Source organism: Nannospalax galili, unplaced genomic scaffold, assembly GCF_000622305.1.
Source record: "Nannospalax galili isolate Female #2095 unplaced genomic scaffold, S.galili_v1.0 scaffold120, whole genome shotgun sequence".
Taxonomy (NCBI): Eukaryota; Metazoa; Chordata; class Mammalia; order Rodentia; family Spalacidae; genus Nannospalax; species Nannospalax galili.
The window spans coordinates 4,204,461-4,219,958 of record NW_008350324.1 but is presented as its reverse complement, the minus strand read 5'-3'; the positions used below and the strand labels follow the sequence as shown (position 1 = coordinate 4,219,958).

Sequence of the window (15,498 nt, the reverse complement as noted above, 5' to 3'; positions counted from 1 at the left end):
AGCTGGAGAGATGGCTCAGCAGTTAAGAACACTGACTGTTCTTGCAGAAGACCCAGGTTCAAATCCCAGCCCAGCACCCACATGGCAGCTAACAAGTGTCCGTAACTCCAGTTCCAGGGATCCAGCATCCTCTTTTGTCCTCTGTGGGCATTGCACCACATGGGTGCACTTACCTACACAGGGCGATACACACATACATGTAAAATAAAAATAATAAAATATTTTTAAAAATTTATATTTTTTATGTGTATGAATGTTTTGTCTGCGTGCCAGTACACCCATCTATGCAGTGTCCTCAGAGGCCAGAAGGGGGTGTCAGATACCCTGGAACTGGAGTTATGGATGGTTGTTAGCTGCCATGTGAGTGCTGGGAGCCAAACCTGGATCCTCTGCAAGAACAGTCAGTGCTTTTAATCACTGAGCCATCTCTCCAGCCCCTCTGTTGGAACCCAGGGCCTCCTGCATGTTACCAGAGTGCAGTACCACTGATCTTCACCCAGCCCTAGGCCTGTGGCATAAGTTTTTTTCTCATGTTACTTGTGTGACTAACACTCAAAATAGCTTTGAATTACATTGCGCAAATTTTCCTGCTTAAATGCTTTGATAATCATAATCAAGGGCAGTCCTCCTGCTTCAGCCTAAGGTGCTGGGATTACAAGTGTGTGCTGCCATGCCCAGATCTTTTTTTCTTTCTTTTTTTTTGTCTTTTTGAGACAGAGTTTCCCTGTAACCTCAGCTGGCCTGCTGGAACTTGCTATGTAGACCAGGCTGGCCTTGAACTCACAGAGATCCGCCCACCTCTGCCTCCCAAGTGCTGGGATTAAAGGTGTGTAAAGGCTCCAGATCTTTTTTCATGTAGAGAATTCTGGTTTCTGTGATACAGATGAGGCCTTACATATTTAATATAGTAATCTCTTGGGTAAATGGAAGAGAAATAAGCTCCTAGACCAACATGACTTTTAGTTTCTGTACAATATCAGCTCAGCATAGTAAACTGGGAGACTTTTTTTCAAAGTTAACGGCACAGCTAAGATTTCCAAAAATCCAGATTAGCTAGACATACTTCTTTGAAAACACCAATGCTCGCAGTAGGTGATACATTGGTTGCAACACCAGCTTTTTCAAGTTCTGTAGTCATCTGAATAAAACTATGATCTGACTCACTCCATCCAAAAACACAGGGGCTAGAGAGATGGCTCAGAGGTTAAGACTGCCGGCTGCTCTTCTGGAGGACCTGAGTTCAGTTCTCACCACCTACATCAGGCAGCTCACAATTACCTGTAATTCCAGTTCCAGGAGATCCAACCCCCTTTCCTGGCCTCCTCAAGCACCTGTACTCACAGGTGACAGGTTGCCTTGTCCTTCCTTTACCAGAGCTAAAGAATGACCCCAGTCTAGTCACTGGTGTGTGTCACTGGCCTTTGCTGTGTTGAAGGTGGCTGGTGTCTGTGGTGTCTCTTCCTCCCACTTTTACCTCTTAACTCACTCATCCTTGGGAGCCATGTGCTCTGAGATCCTGGCACCCTTGAAACTGCTCAATTCTGTGTGGACTTGCACCCCAGCAGCAGAGAGCAAAGGCCTGAGGGTCTGTACAGAAGCCCAGGGCCCTCTTTGGGAGCTGGGTTAAGATCCAGTGACATGGCTTCTCCATCCATCTTTGTGGGTGAATATGTCACCCCCATTCCCTGGGTGGTCCTTCAAGTCCCAGAATTGAGAGCTGATCCCTCCTCAAGCTAGTGCTCCTCTAACCAGAACTTTCTAGCTGTTGGTTGGAAGACATGGCACCTATCACACTTTTCAGTAATTTAGAACAGAAGTGTCCTTGGCCCTGCAGCCAGGGTGAGATGGTGGGAAATAGCCCTGCTTAGAGTACCCACTCTGCCAGCCTCCTGTGGGGTTGCCCTAAGTTCTTCTGTGGTTTGTCTTCTGTTGCTGGGGAGGGTGGCAGCATCCAGCTCAGGGAAGTGACTGAGTCACCTGTCAGCTATAGCCAAGGTTGCTGCAGAAGGGGGACAGGTCTCAGGGTGGTCCCCAGCCTGAGTTCAGGCCACTGCATTCCTGGATGCAGGAATCTGGCCTGCCTATTCCTCTAGGAGCCTCAGGACTAGGCATGAGTAAGTGAGGGTCCAGCCTCGCTGTGGTGCTTGGCCCCCATCCATGTGGGGCTGTTCTGTGCTTTCTAGGATACTAAGCAGTATCCTGGAATCTGTCCAAGGTGGGATTAGAGTACTGTAAAACCCTAAGCAAGGTGCTGTGCATGCAGTGCAGAAGACCTGTTGGGCAGCCTCACTGGGCCCCAGAGGTCTGACTGGATGTGGTCACTGATTCCACCCCAGTGATATTCCAGTGTCTGTCACCAATCCCAGGCTCAAGTTCCCCTTCCTTCCTCATGTGGTCCTAGGGAAGCCCTAGCCTTGTTCCCATCACCATTGACAAGGAAGGCAAGGAATGTTGTCAGTGCCCAGGAATAGGGCTGGGAGAGCTGGGCCCAGCCTGAGCCTGGCCTAGGCCTAAGCTCTTTACTTGAGGCCTGAGAATTTGGCCTCAGTAGGGATGAGATGTGTTTCTCTGTGTCTCTGAGACCCTTCCAGCCTGTGGGGTTCTAAGCAGTGGCATTTCTGGAGCAGGTAGAGGTGGGGCTATTTAGTGAGGGTAATACTTCACTTTCCATGTGTTTGTCTATGTCTGGAGTCAAGTCTTGGCCTCAGAGCCTGCCCTCCCTCTCTGCCCCACCCCCAGTGCTGGTAGCTCCAGGCTCACGTGCCCAAGTTCTCCTGTTCTTGCAGGAAGGCGAAAACAATGACAAGTTCTTCACCCACCCCAAGGATGCCAAAGCGCTGGCGGCCTACCTCTTCGCACACAACCACCTCTTCTACCTGATGGAGCTGCTCACCGCCCTGCTCCTGCTGCTGCTGTCACTATGCGAGGCGCCGGCTGTCCCTGTGCTCCGGCTCGGCATTTATGTGAGTGTCTTGGGGCTGCAGGGTTATGGCTCTCTGGGGACCAGATAAAAACCTGAAAGGGAGCATTCTGGAAGCATGAGAGAAGGCATGTTTGTTCTTCTTCCCCAGTGGGCAGAGGTGTGTCTTCTGTTTCTGGGTAGCTCATGGCTCCCCTGCTGGGACAATCAGGCTGGGGCCTCTCAGAGCTGGTGTTCACTCAGAGGCCTCATCTGGCCACCCTGTGGTCAGGCCCACAGCAGTCCACATGGATGAGGCTCTGTCAAGGGTTTTCCCTGGGTCTTTGTCCTGTCTACATAGGGAGTGAGGGCTGTAGAGCTCACTGTCCAATTAGCAGCCCTCTTAGATACAGATTTCAATTCAGTTCTGGTGTTTTCCCCTTCTGCTTCGTTTTCAAGCCTCATTTTGCTTCCTTTATGCCTCTTATAGATCTTGTATGAAATAGAAGCAGTTCTTCCCAGAACAGGGCTATATACAAGATTTTATCTTATCTTTTTTTCTCCTTCTTGAACCTCAGCCCCTGCCTAACTTTCCACCATGTGGCCCTGCATATCTATTTCTTGAATGTCAAGTTTATTCTTAGCCATCTGGGAAAAACTCCTTCTCTAAGCCTCTGTCTGGCATCTTGGGGTTTGGTAGCTGGCGTGTATGTGTTTGTGTGTGTGTGTGTGTGTGTGTGTGTGTGTGTGCATGTGTGTGTGTGTGTATGAGCATGCATGTGTATGTGCATACATGTATGTGCGTAAGCATGTACACATATGTAAATGCTTGTATGTGTGTCGGGAGAAGTCCTGGGAGGTGACAGGACACATAGGGAGGAGGCGCTGTGAGTGGGCTCCTGAGGACAGTGTTTACTTTGTGGCTGCAGGTCCATGCCACTCTGGAGCTGTTTGCCCTCACAGTGGTAGTGTTTGAACTCTGCATGAAGTTGCGGTGGCTGGGCCTCCACACCTTCATCCGGCACAAACGCACCATGGTCAAGGTAATGTGTCTGTCTGTCTATCTCATTGCAATGTGTTCTCCCAGATTCCTGTCAAGCCTTTGTCTTTGATTCCAGCTATAATCCCCCTGGGCCCAGTCTGTGCTCAGGAGTGTGGTATAGGGTCCTCTCTCCCTGCATTTCCAGCCTCAGGTCTGGTGGGCTGTTTCACACATGCCAGGTGCCTGCGTGGTCACCTGAAGGGAAATGCCTTGCTTTGCCCATTTTCCATCCAGCCAGATGGAGAAAGAGTAGGGTCTCGGGTCCAGGGAGTGGGGTTCAGACCCAGCTATGTGACCTCAGTGGAACCATTCAGGGTGGCATGTGCATATGTCTAAGAGTATGTCCCCAAGTGAGCTGAGACCTTGGGAGCTTCCTGCTTCGATGAGGGCTGCAAGGAAAGTGCCAGTGGTACACACAGGCAGGTAGTGGCTTCACTATGCGGTACCTGCAGAGCAGCAGCTGGAAGGGTCCATGCATGCTACTCCCTGGGGCCAAACATCTGTAATGCAGCTGGAGGGCTCTCTTGCTGTTGGTGTTGGAAGGGAAGGAAAGGGAAGGGAAAAAAGGATGGAGTCCATGTGGGCTGTCCATCAGTTCCCCTCAGTGTGCAGGAGCCTGGGAGGGGAGCTGACTTTCTGGCCTGCTGTTCCCAGACATCTGTGCTGGTGGTGCAGTTCATCGAGGCCATTGTGGTGCTGGTGCGACAGACATCCCATGTGCGGGTGACCCGAGCTCTGCGCTGTATTTTCCTGGTGGACTGTCGGTACTGTGGTGGTGTGCGGCGGTAAGGCCTGGGGCTCTGTGGGCCAGACAGTCCCCTATGGTGTTGCCTGACCCTCCAGACTGAACAAGGATGGGATGGGGGCGGGCAGGAGCTCAAACAACCAACCCCAACCCAATCCTGCACTTCATGGAGTGTAGGCATAGACTTCAAATTGCGGTGCATGGGCTGTACATGGTAGGCATTCTGGGAAGCAGCAGTTCTCACTCAGGGCCTAGGCCCTTCCCTGTCTCGTCATCTCTCTGGCCCTGCAGCAGCAGCCTGTGGCAGGCAGCTCAGCACAGTCCTCTGCCCCTTCTCCCCAAGCCTTAGCACTGAGCTCAGAGCTGACCAAGCCCTGAGGAGACTCTGTCCTGAGCTTAGCTCAAGGCCACACAATTGGCCTTCTGCCACACTTTCTGTTTCCACAATACCACCAGATGGAGGTGGCTATGTGTGCTGCACCTGCCTCAGTTGTCCCCATCACCTACTGAGTGGGGCCCTCAGGCACATTAGGAAGAAACTTAGGCCTGGGTGGGAATACAGTCATCCTGGAACAGTAGGACATAGTGTTCTATGACACATTCATTAAATCTATCTGCACTAGTATGTCCTGCCAAGGAGACATAGGCTGCCCCTCAGATACCCCTCAGTAGGCCTCCCCAGCTACTCCCAGGAGGCCCCAGAAGGCCCAGGCTGCCCCCTACCCCAAGCTGGTCCGTCTTTCTACCCAGTAACCTGCGGCAGATCTTCCAATCACTACCACCCTTCATGGACATCCTCCTGTTGCTGCTCTTCTTCATGATCATCTTTGCCATCCTCGGTGAGTGCCCTGCACCTGGTCAGGTGTCCAAACAAACACAGGCTAAGAAGGCTGCGTCCCTCAGGGCCACTGTAACTGTGCTGGAGGCTGGGTAGCTTAGAAACCATGACCATGCTGGTTCACAGTTCTGGCAGCTGCAAATCCAAGATCAAGGTAGGGGCAGATGGGTTGCATAGTGAGGTCATTTCTGGGCTGTTTTAGTACCTTCCTGAAAACTTCAAACCAGCATTTGAAATTGGGATTTTACAGATTCCCAACCCTTTTTAAAGAATTTACCTGGTGGAACCCAGGCACATCCCAGGTAGCAGTGGGCTTGTGCATAGCAGTATTCACGACCTTCAGATAGTGCCTATGTTCTCCAGGGCACTGCAGTCCCCATTAAACCCTATTGCCTTCCCCGGCCTCCCCACTCACCCTTATTCTTGGTCCCCTGAATATTGGAGCTCTGTTCTAACTCTGCTCTTGGTGTGTTTTCTCCTACCACATTCTAGGTTTCTACTTGTTCTCCCCTAACCCTTCTGATCCTGTAAGTAATCGGTGTCTTTGGCTCCTATTTCATGGGGAGACTTTAACGACAGGCTGGGTGACTGGGAGGACCCTGGCCATATTAGGAAGGGTGCCCTGTTTGGTTTCTGATACTCAAGAGTTCCTCTCCCTCAGACTCTGCATCACCTAATGACTGAGGATCCCCCTTTGCTACTTAAAAAATTTTTTTTTCTTCATTTTTTATTTTATGAGTGTTTTGCCTGCATGGATTTAAGTGCACCATGTGCATGTACTCAATGGAGATCAGATGAGGGCATCAGATGCCCCAGAACTGGAGTTAGGGATGGTTGTTAGTCACCATGTGGACGCTGGAAACAGAACCTGGGTTCCCTGCAAGAGCAGCTTAACCACTGAGCCATCTCTCCAGACCCTCCCCCTTTTTGCCATTCTTAAGGTTTGGAAGATTGGAACATTCTAGCAGAGAACAGTGGAGGGGAGCCAAGCTCACTACATGACCTTGTGAAACTGTTTGGAAAGTCCCACCCCACCCCCAGTCAGTAGCCTGCTTTTACCTAGCAAGGGCAGCAAGGGCCCACAAAAGCATGAGCTCCACGTGTGCTCTACCCATGCTCTGCTGTCCCTTGGTTCTTTTGGGGAAGGAGGGGGCATCCTGGAAGTGACTGTCAGACCACAAGCCATCAATGCATCCTGCCCCTTCCTTATAGTACTTCAGCACCTTGGAGAACAGCATCGTCAGTCTGTTTGTCCTTCTGACTACTGCCAAGTAAGTCTAGGTCTGCTCCACTGCTTCCTGTATCACTCAGCCATCACTGACCAGTCTCCTCTTTCAGCAAGTGTCCCCCTCATCTCAGCACACACAGGACCTGAGGGGAGGGAGGGGGTGGTTGGGATTGCAGAAGGCTGCCCCTCGCAAGATGTGTCTTTGGGGAGGTTGAGGCAGACTGCCCCACACATGACTCTCAACCCTCTGTCCCACAGCTTCCCGGATGTGATGATGCCCTCATACTCTCGGAACCCCTGGTCCTGCGTCTTCTTCATCGTATACCTCTCCATTGAGCTGTACTTCATCATGAACTTAGTGAGTTGCTGGCCTCAGCCCCACTAGCACCATCCCCTGGGGATGGAGATGTCAGGGCATCAGGAAGGGGCATCCTGGGTCCACAGTCTGTGTGGCGCCCTTTGCATGGCTGTGAGGATGGCAGTGATTCCTCTAACTTAGTGCTGTCACCACTGTCGATGATGCTGGATTTTAAGTGGAGACTGGCCTGGACTGCTCCCTCCTTGTAGTAAACATCACAGTGACTGTAAAGCTGGTACTGCTGGAGCCCAGCCAGGTAGTGTACAGAGTACTCCATACACACACACATGCAGTGGGGCAGCTCTGCCACTTGGGAGGGGAAGAAACAGAGTCAGACTGACAGGGACCCAGGTGCCCCTGACCACACAGCTCAGGGCAGCCTGTCCCACAGACTCCAGAGCCTGTCCTGACACTGCATCCTGTCACACTGTTATAGGACAGAGTTTGCAAACAAAATCACCAACACCACTTTAAGAAAAGTAGCAAGGTAAATTTTAATTTTTGACTGGCCGGGCTGTCTATCTCGGGAGTAGAAGCAGCCCTGACGACTGTCGGGTCAGAGTTTTTATAGGATTACAGAAATATTATTCAAACAGGACACTTGTGAACCAATCAGGTTTGTACAACATAGCAGAACTTTGACTCTATTAATCAACAACCAATCATTATACAGACAAGTGATACAGTCATATAACTTGGCAATCAGCTTTGTAATTTTAAAATTAGTCACCTTCCTAGCCACAACACGTACAGTAAGAAAGCTGAAATCAGCAGTTACCGGATGGTCAGACAATAACAGGGGGTCTTATGCCCTGTGTCAAGGTGACCCAAGATAGCAAGCGAATTACAGAAGCGAAAACAAGCAGTTAGCCAGATGTAAAATATCTGGAATTAGCACATTCCATGGTTCGTGGCTAGGACAATTTCCCAAGACCCAAGGTTGCCTCCCTTTTCCTTTTGGTGTGGAGCAAAGTTGCTGCTAAAATGGCTCTGAACAAAATGGAGTAACTTAGGTAAGTTTGCTGAGAAGTTCAACACCATGTGTCAGGAATATCATGGCATATTTCATTCTGTCCCATTAATCTCAAACCATGAGAAGAACACATTCTGTTAAGGACACAAAGCCCTGATGCACACTGCGTGCTGTGGGGATACTGGAGGAGGCTTGGCTGGCCAGCCAGCAGGAGCATCTTCTGGCATCATAGGTCATAGTCAACCCCAGGTTGTTAGGCCAGTGCCAAGACCCACAGCAATGCCAGAGTGAGCAGAGTGGGGCTTCCTATAGGGTCTTCTGGGTTTCGTGGTGCTAGGAGTTGAACCAAGATCTTTTCTGATGCTAACTAGGCTCTCCGTCACTAGACAGACTCCTAGCCCATGCATTTGCTTATAAACTTGAGTGGGGACAGGGTCTCATGCAACCCAGGCTGGCCTCTAGCTTGCTATGTAACTGAGGATGACCTTGAACTTCTGATCTTCCTGCTTTCGCTTCTTGAGTGCTGTGAGTACAGGCGTGCACCCACACCTAGTTTTATGTGGTACTAGGATTGAACCCAGGGACTCAAGCACATTAGGCAGGCACTCTAGCAACTAAGCCATACCCCCAGCCCTCATTTGTAAAATTTTTAAAAGCATCCTCACACCATGATCAGGCCCAGGATAGAAATATGAAATATTCTCTCTAATCTTGTGAGTCTAAAAATCTGAAGACTTAACAAAGAAAATTTCTATATATTTTTAATTCCTCAAAACCAAAACAAACAAACAAACAAAATACACTGGCTGCTTCCTGTTTTTTTTTAATTTGTAATGTGTTTAGAGGCATAAGCAGAACCCTTGCTTTTCTTCTGCTCTCTTACCACAGCCTCAGGAGACTTCAGAAACTCCCAGAAGGTGAGGGGGTTCACCCCACCAGCACACCAGCAGCACCTGAGTAGACACTGGCTGCTGTCCTCTATCCAGTTCAGTGGGACACTGTTGATGTAAAAGCACAACTCTTACCTCAAAGGGGGTCAGAGAGTTTATTGTGGAACTAAATATGAGTGACCATAGCCCAGGAACACAGACTCAGGTGACCCCAAATTCCGTGTTCCATGAAACTTGATAGTAACAGAGCAAAGAAAATCACAAATCAAGATGCTTCTTTTTTTTTTTTTGGTCTTTTTGAGACAGGGTCTCCCTGTAGCCCCAGCTGTCCTGGAACTCACTATGTAGACCAGGCTGGCCTTGAACTCACAGAGATCCACCTGCCTCTGCCTCCTACGAGTGCTGGGATTAAAGGCGTGTGCCACCACGCCCAGCTCAAGATGCTTTTTAAACACATTGGTGGAACCATCAGGGTAGGCAGGTTGCAGCAAAGTGGGGAAATCTCAGCCTCAGGTCTCAGGTGCTCTGACAACCTTTAGCCCATTGATTGGTGGAAGGATTTACCTAATGGTCATGAAGATGTTTGGTCATATACAGAGAGTAATAAGTGGCTATTAAGGGACCCAAGATAGCCCCGGATAATTTGTAATTAAGCTCTGGACCTGTAACATTCCAGCCTCTCCACAGTCATTGAAGTCCTAATCAGGCTGTGGTCACCTGGGTGTGCCTTCTTTCAAGTAGTTTTTGTCTATACCACTTAAAGACAGTGTCAGATCCCACTGGTTGAGGCTTAATCCCCAACTCCCAGTGGCAGTCATAAACCCCAGGTTGGGTACAGGTTTGCTTCTGGCTCACTGGCTATGAATCAGGGTTCCCCCAACCCCCTCCTTGGGTTCAAATAATTTGAGGGAAACATGTTTGTTGGCTTATTATAAAAGGTATTGTGGGCTGGGTGTGATGTCACACACCTTTAATCCAGCACTCTGGAGGCAGAGGCAGGCAGATCTTTGTGAGTTCAAGGCCAGTCTACATAGGGAGTGCCAGGCCAGCTGGGGCTACAGGAAGACCCTGTCTCAAAAATATCAAAAAATAAAAGATATTGCAAAGACTCCACATGAAGGGATGCATGAGCACGAGTGGAAAGCTTTCCTGTCCTTTCCACACAGCCCCATACAGGAGCCTCCCTGTGTGTAGCTCCCTGGAAGCTCCCTAAATCCTGTCCTTTAGGTTCTCACAGAGACTCCATTACATGGGCATGATCATGGACAGACATGTGAAAGCATGTGATGTAATACTGGAGGCCGAGTGCAAAGCCAGCAGGCCTGTCTGCTTCAGCATTTTTCCTCTGGGGTGGGGAGGGCCCCTCTGGCATGAGGTGGGGGTGTCTTGGGACTAGAACAAAGGAAGGTCTGAGAATTTCTGCATGGTCAGGCCAGGGAAGCCTGGGCACAGCTGGGCCTGGTGATGCATGTCTGCAACCCTCACACTCAGGAAGTAGAGACAGGAAGATGGTGAGCTCCAGACCAATCATGACTAATGAGTTCCAGGCTGGCCTTGGCTACACAGGAGACCCTGTGTCAAAAAGGAGGAGAGAGGGCCAGCAAGATGGTGCAGTGGGAAAATGCACTTGCTGCACAAGTCAGGTGATTTGGGTTAGAGTCCCCTGATACCAGGGTGGAAGGAGAAAACTGACTGCAGAGGGCTGTCTTCTGACCTCCACATTTGTGTACCGGACGTGCCTATTTGCGCACATACACATGCAAACACATCACAAATACATACATGCATAGACATCATACACACACACACATCACACACATCCATATAATAGTAATAGAATTTTAAAATTATTTTGGAAAACAGAAGAGAAAGGAAGGCAGAAGGAGATGATTTGTGCACCCTTTCTGGGGAGGGGAGTTCTGGTTTCTCTGCCTTGGGGATAGAGTTTTGAGCCAGGAACCATGGGTGAAAACCAAAAATGCGTATGTATCACATCACAGGCTATGACGGTCTCAGGCAGGGCTCAGCAAACATGAGCCTGTTGTCCAAATCTGCCCTGAGCCTGCTTGTGTAAATAAAGTTTTATTAGCATGCAATTATACCCATTTGTTTACTTAAGTCCATGACTGATTTCACTGTGTAACTGGTACAACCCCAGAGTTGAGTAATGTTGCAGCAGAGCCTCATTGGCCCTTACATCCTAAAATACTTGCTATGTGGCTCATGGTAGAAAAGGTTTGCTTACCTTTGAGTTACATAACAAAACACAGGCTACCAATTAAAAAGGTAGAAAGAACGTTAAAGTTTCTCTCAAAACATTTTGAAAGACTGTGTCCTTCAATCTTTCCTACCCTCCATTCCCCTCTGATGATACAGACCTTGTGTTAATAAGCTGACTTTGCTCCAAGGTAGTTCTAGAATGTTCCTTCCTTGAGTGCAGACCTCCTTTCCCCTGTTTCCGGAGCTTTGTGTGAAGCTGTGACTCACAAGAAAAGTAGCCTTGGCAGGAAGGGAGACTCTGAGGTCAAAGGTGTGCAGCCTCCTCCCCTGGCCTGTCTCATGAGCAGCCAGGGACTAGGTATGGCTGGACAGAAGAGCAGCCTGGGGGAAGTGGCAGTGTCTTCAGGAGAGGAATTTCCAAGCAGTAGCCATTGGTGCCTTCAGCTGTAGCAGCTGCTTGTGCGCTGAGTGCAGCCCACCCAAGGTTCTCTTCAACACCTCCCCTGGGTGACCGGATGAAAGCCCTTCCCTGGGTAGAGGGTGACCCCTCAGGCCAGCACAGAGGTCAGCCTTGCCTCCATGCTTCTCCACAGCTCCTGGCTGTGGTGTTTGACACCTTCAATGACATTGAGAAACGCAAGTTCAAGTCTTTGCTGTTGCATAAGCGGACCGCCATCCAACACGCCTACCGCCTGCTCGTCAGCCAGCGGGTAGGGGCTGGGTCACGGAGGGGCCCTTCATTCTCTGTCCCTTGACCAAAGCAGCCCTAATGTGGCAGGGCTGGTGACCCCTGAAACTGCCATCCTGCCCCTGGAGAAAGTACAGGTGTCCTGGAGTCTGGCACTGGACACTGAACTGACTTCCCCAGGGGTGGGGCTGTCTGGGTCTGAAATGGTCCTCTGTTCCACCCCGATGTCTTTTCCTCTCCTCCCAGAGGCCAGCTGGCATCTCTTACAGGCAGTTTGAAGGCTTGATGCGCTTCTATAAGCCCCGCATGAATGCCCGGGAACGCTTCCTGACCTTTAAGGCCCTGAATCAGAGCAACAAGCCTCTACTCAGGTAAGATCGTGTGCCGGGGGAGAGGGGGAAGAGTATGGACAGATCCCTTAGTGTAGAAAGCTAAGTATCAGTAGGTGGGATTGCAGAGTGACTTGTGGGAGATGTAGTTTTCACTACAAAACCCTCACAGGTTGTATTCTTCAGGAACCTCTGCAGGCCACAGAAGCCCAACTCTACTCCATTTCAGACTGGCTTGATCAAAGAGGAATGTTTGAGGCCTGGTAGAGTGGTACATACCCTGAACCCAGCACTTGGGAGCCCAAGGCAGGAAGATCAGGAGTTCAAGACCAACCTTAGCTACATAGCCAGTTTAAGGCTATCTCAGACCTTGTCTCTTAAAAAAAAAAAAAAAAAAAAAAAAATACATGACCAGGCGTGGTGGCGCCTTTAATCCCAACACTCAGGAGGCAGAGGCAGGTAGCTCTCTGTGAGTTCAGGCCAGCCTGGTCTATATCGTGAATTCCGGTCAGCTGGGACTACAGGGAGACCCAAATAAAGACCAAATTAATTAATATAAAAAGAATTAAAACAAAACAAAACAAAACAATGCAGGCTGGCAAGATGACTCATCAGGTAAAGGGGCTTGCTGCCAAGCCTGATGACCTGAGTTTAATCCCTGGGGACCCACATGTTGGAAGGAGAGAATCAACTCCTGAAAGTTGTCCTCTGACCTACATGTATGCATGGCCTGTCCCCCATAACTAAATAAATAAATGTAATAAATTTTAAAACTACAGCTATGAAAAGCCCGCGTTTAGTAGCTCATGCCTGTGATCCCATCAGTCGGAAAGCTAAAGCAGGATTGCTGCAAGTTCTAGGCCAGCCTGGGTTACAAAAGTAAGATCCCTATGTCTGAAAATAAAAGGAATAGCATGGTTTATGAAATGGAACAGCCCAACTATTCACCCTGAAGGCCCAGGTGGTCAGAGAGGGTGGACATACATGTATGTACACAGGTATATACAAACCTATACACACTTATACATACAACCAACTCAGCTTGCAAGGGCTGAGCCTGAGATTTCTAGTTTGAGTGTTAGCCCTGGGACTGGTGAGCCCTGGAACCCTGTCTACTCAGTCAGGTGCTGCCTGCTGTGACTGAGGCCCAGTGAGCTCTATTTGGGATGAACTCACCCCCTTTGCTTGTCCCCAAAACCCTCTGCTAAAAGAGGCTGTGTCTGCCCCCTAAGAATGATAGTGTTCCAGGGCTGTCTGTCCAGGGGAAAAAATGGTCAGTTGTGTGGACTAAGCAGATTAAGTCACCCAGGACCTGGAGGATAGGCAGTCAGGACACTGCAGGTTAGGCCTCCTTGCTGAGTGCTGGGCCCTCCAAGATGTCCCTCTTCCTATAAGAGATGACTGTAGACAAGCATGGGGGCCAAGGCTTAGAGACATGTGTGGTGACTGCCTTTTCACTTTGCTCTTGACAGCCTGAAGGACTTCTATGATATCTACGAAATCGCTGCCCTGAAGTGGAAGGTGAGTGCCCTATGCAGCAACCCAGAGGCCCAGCTCAGTGGGGCCCAGGTTTCTGAGTGACACCAGAGGCCCAGTGAGCTGCAGTGTTGTGGTTAAGACCCCATGAGTTAGATTATGACACATGGCAGGTAACTAACCTTCCAAAGCTCACCTGGGACATGGGAGAATGGTCATTCCCTGCCCAAAGAAACGGACTGTTCACAAATGAGGCGTATGCTCAGTCAGTCCTGGCCGTCCATGTTGTCACCAGATCCCTGAATGTCTCAGTGTAGTTTCCAATATAGCAGGGTGACCTAGGGGGGAAGCAGTACCCTGCGCTGGGCTATGTTCTAGTCTGTGGCCCTGACCCCCTGCCTCCCATGGGCCCCCTGCTTCCCATGGATCCCCTGTCTCCCATGGGCTCCTTGCCTCCTGTTGGTCCTCTGCCTCCCATGGGCCCCCTGCCTCCCATGGGTCCCTTGCCTCCCATGGATCCCCTCTCTCCCATGGGCTCCTTGCCTCCCATGGGCCCCCTGCCTCCCATGGGCCCCCCTGCCTTGTAGGCAAAGAAGAACAGAGAGCACTGGTTTGATGAACTTCCCCGGACAGCCTTCCTCATCTTCAAAGGTGAGCAGTCGTGTGTGAAAACGGAGTAATTGAGCAGGGAAATAAGCAATGGGATGTGGGCCAGGCAGTATCCTGCTCCATAATTCCAAAACCAGGGTCCATAATCTCAACACTCAAGAGGCTGAGACAGGAGGAGGCAAGTTTGAGATCATTCAGGACTCTGTAGCAAGATCCTGTCTCCATGAAAAAAAGAAAAAGAATTTTTTAAAAAATGTTTTATTATTTTATATATATGAGTGTTATGCCTACATGTAGGTAAGTGCACCCATGTCATGCAATGCCCGCGGAGGACAGAAGAGGCTGTCGGATCCTCTGGGACTGGAGTTACAAACAGTTGTTAGCACCGTGTGGATGCTGGGATTCGAACCCGGGTCTTCTGCAAGAACAATCAGTGTTCTTAACCACTGAACCATCTCTCCAGCCCCAAGAAAAAGAATTTAACACTTACGTCCTTTATTACGTTCAAGGCCAGTTATGAAAGGCCACATGGGGTGTGCTTAGCCCACAGGAGTTTTTTGTGTAGAAGCTTGGAGTGACGACAGTATGTTCTGTCATGTGATTGTCCCATAGATGCCCCTTGGGCACCACTACTCTTCCAGATTCTTTGGGATTTTTCACTCCACTGGGACACTAGTTACTCAGGCCAGACAAGCTGCGATGTAAGTTTGAACAGTGATCAGCAGACTTTGCTCCCTGTTGTGAGGTGCCCAGGCTCTCCCCAGAGCAGCTGTGGCCAGTGTGCCTCTTCTGAGAGCAAAGTAGGGGTGTCTCCCTCAGGCAGGCCCTTTGGACCCCACCCTTGGCATCTCACCTGGCTTCTCAGGTGCAGGAGTCTACACATGCTCTAATGTTAACATTTCTTCTCTAATAGGAATCAATATCCTTGTGAAGTCCAAGGCCTTCCAGTATTTCATGTGTAAGTGTGAACAGTCTTGGCTTTGGGCTCCTTTCCTCCTCAGTCCTGTGTTCTTCTTGAAGGTGGAGAGGCAAGAGATCAGAAAATGTGGATGGGGGTGTGACTCGGGTAGTTATGTAGCTTGAAAGAGGTGCAAGGTTATACACATACAACTCTCTCTCTCTCTCTCTCTCTCTCTCTCTCTCACTCTCTATCTAGCGCTCTCTCTAGAGGCAGAGTGATTGTGACACCCCTTGTGCCCGGCA

At 49.9% G+C, this 15,498-nt stretch overlaps 1 protein-coding gene across 4 annotated transcripts in view; it reads left to right on the top strand.

Moving 5' to 3' along the window:
• The window catches only part of Tpcn1 (two pore segment channel 1), a 61,678-nt gene that overhangs the window by 31,211 nt on the left and 14,969 nt on the right, over positions 1-15,498 (top strand). For all 4 annotated transcript variants that reach the window (XM_017801766.2, XM_008847478.3, XM_029570578.1 and 1 more), the window contains exons 4-15: positions 2,787-2,963; positions 3,829-3,942; positions 4,596-4,726; positions 5,437-5,525; positions 6,017-6,051; positions 6,737-6,795; positions 7,011-7,110; positions 11,787-11,903; positions 12,128-12,252; positions 13,683-13,731; positions 14,274-14,337; positions 15,209-15,253. In XM_017801766.2, the coding sequence (XP_017657255.1) occupies positions 2,787-2,963; positions 3,829-3,942; positions 4,596-4,726; positions 5,437-5,525; positions 6,017-6,051; positions 6,737-6,795; positions 7,011-7,110; positions 11,787-11,903; positions 12,128-12,252; positions 13,683-13,731; positions 14,274-14,337; positions 15,209-15,253 (1,105 nt within the window). The remainder of the gene's footprint in view (positions 1-2,786; positions 2,964-3,828; positions 3,943-4,595; positions 4,727-5,436; positions 5,526-6,016; positions 6,052-6,736; positions 6,796-7,010; positions 7,111-11,786; positions 11,904-12,127; positions 12,253-13,682; positions 13,732-14,273; positions 14,338-15,208; positions 15,254-15,498) is intronic.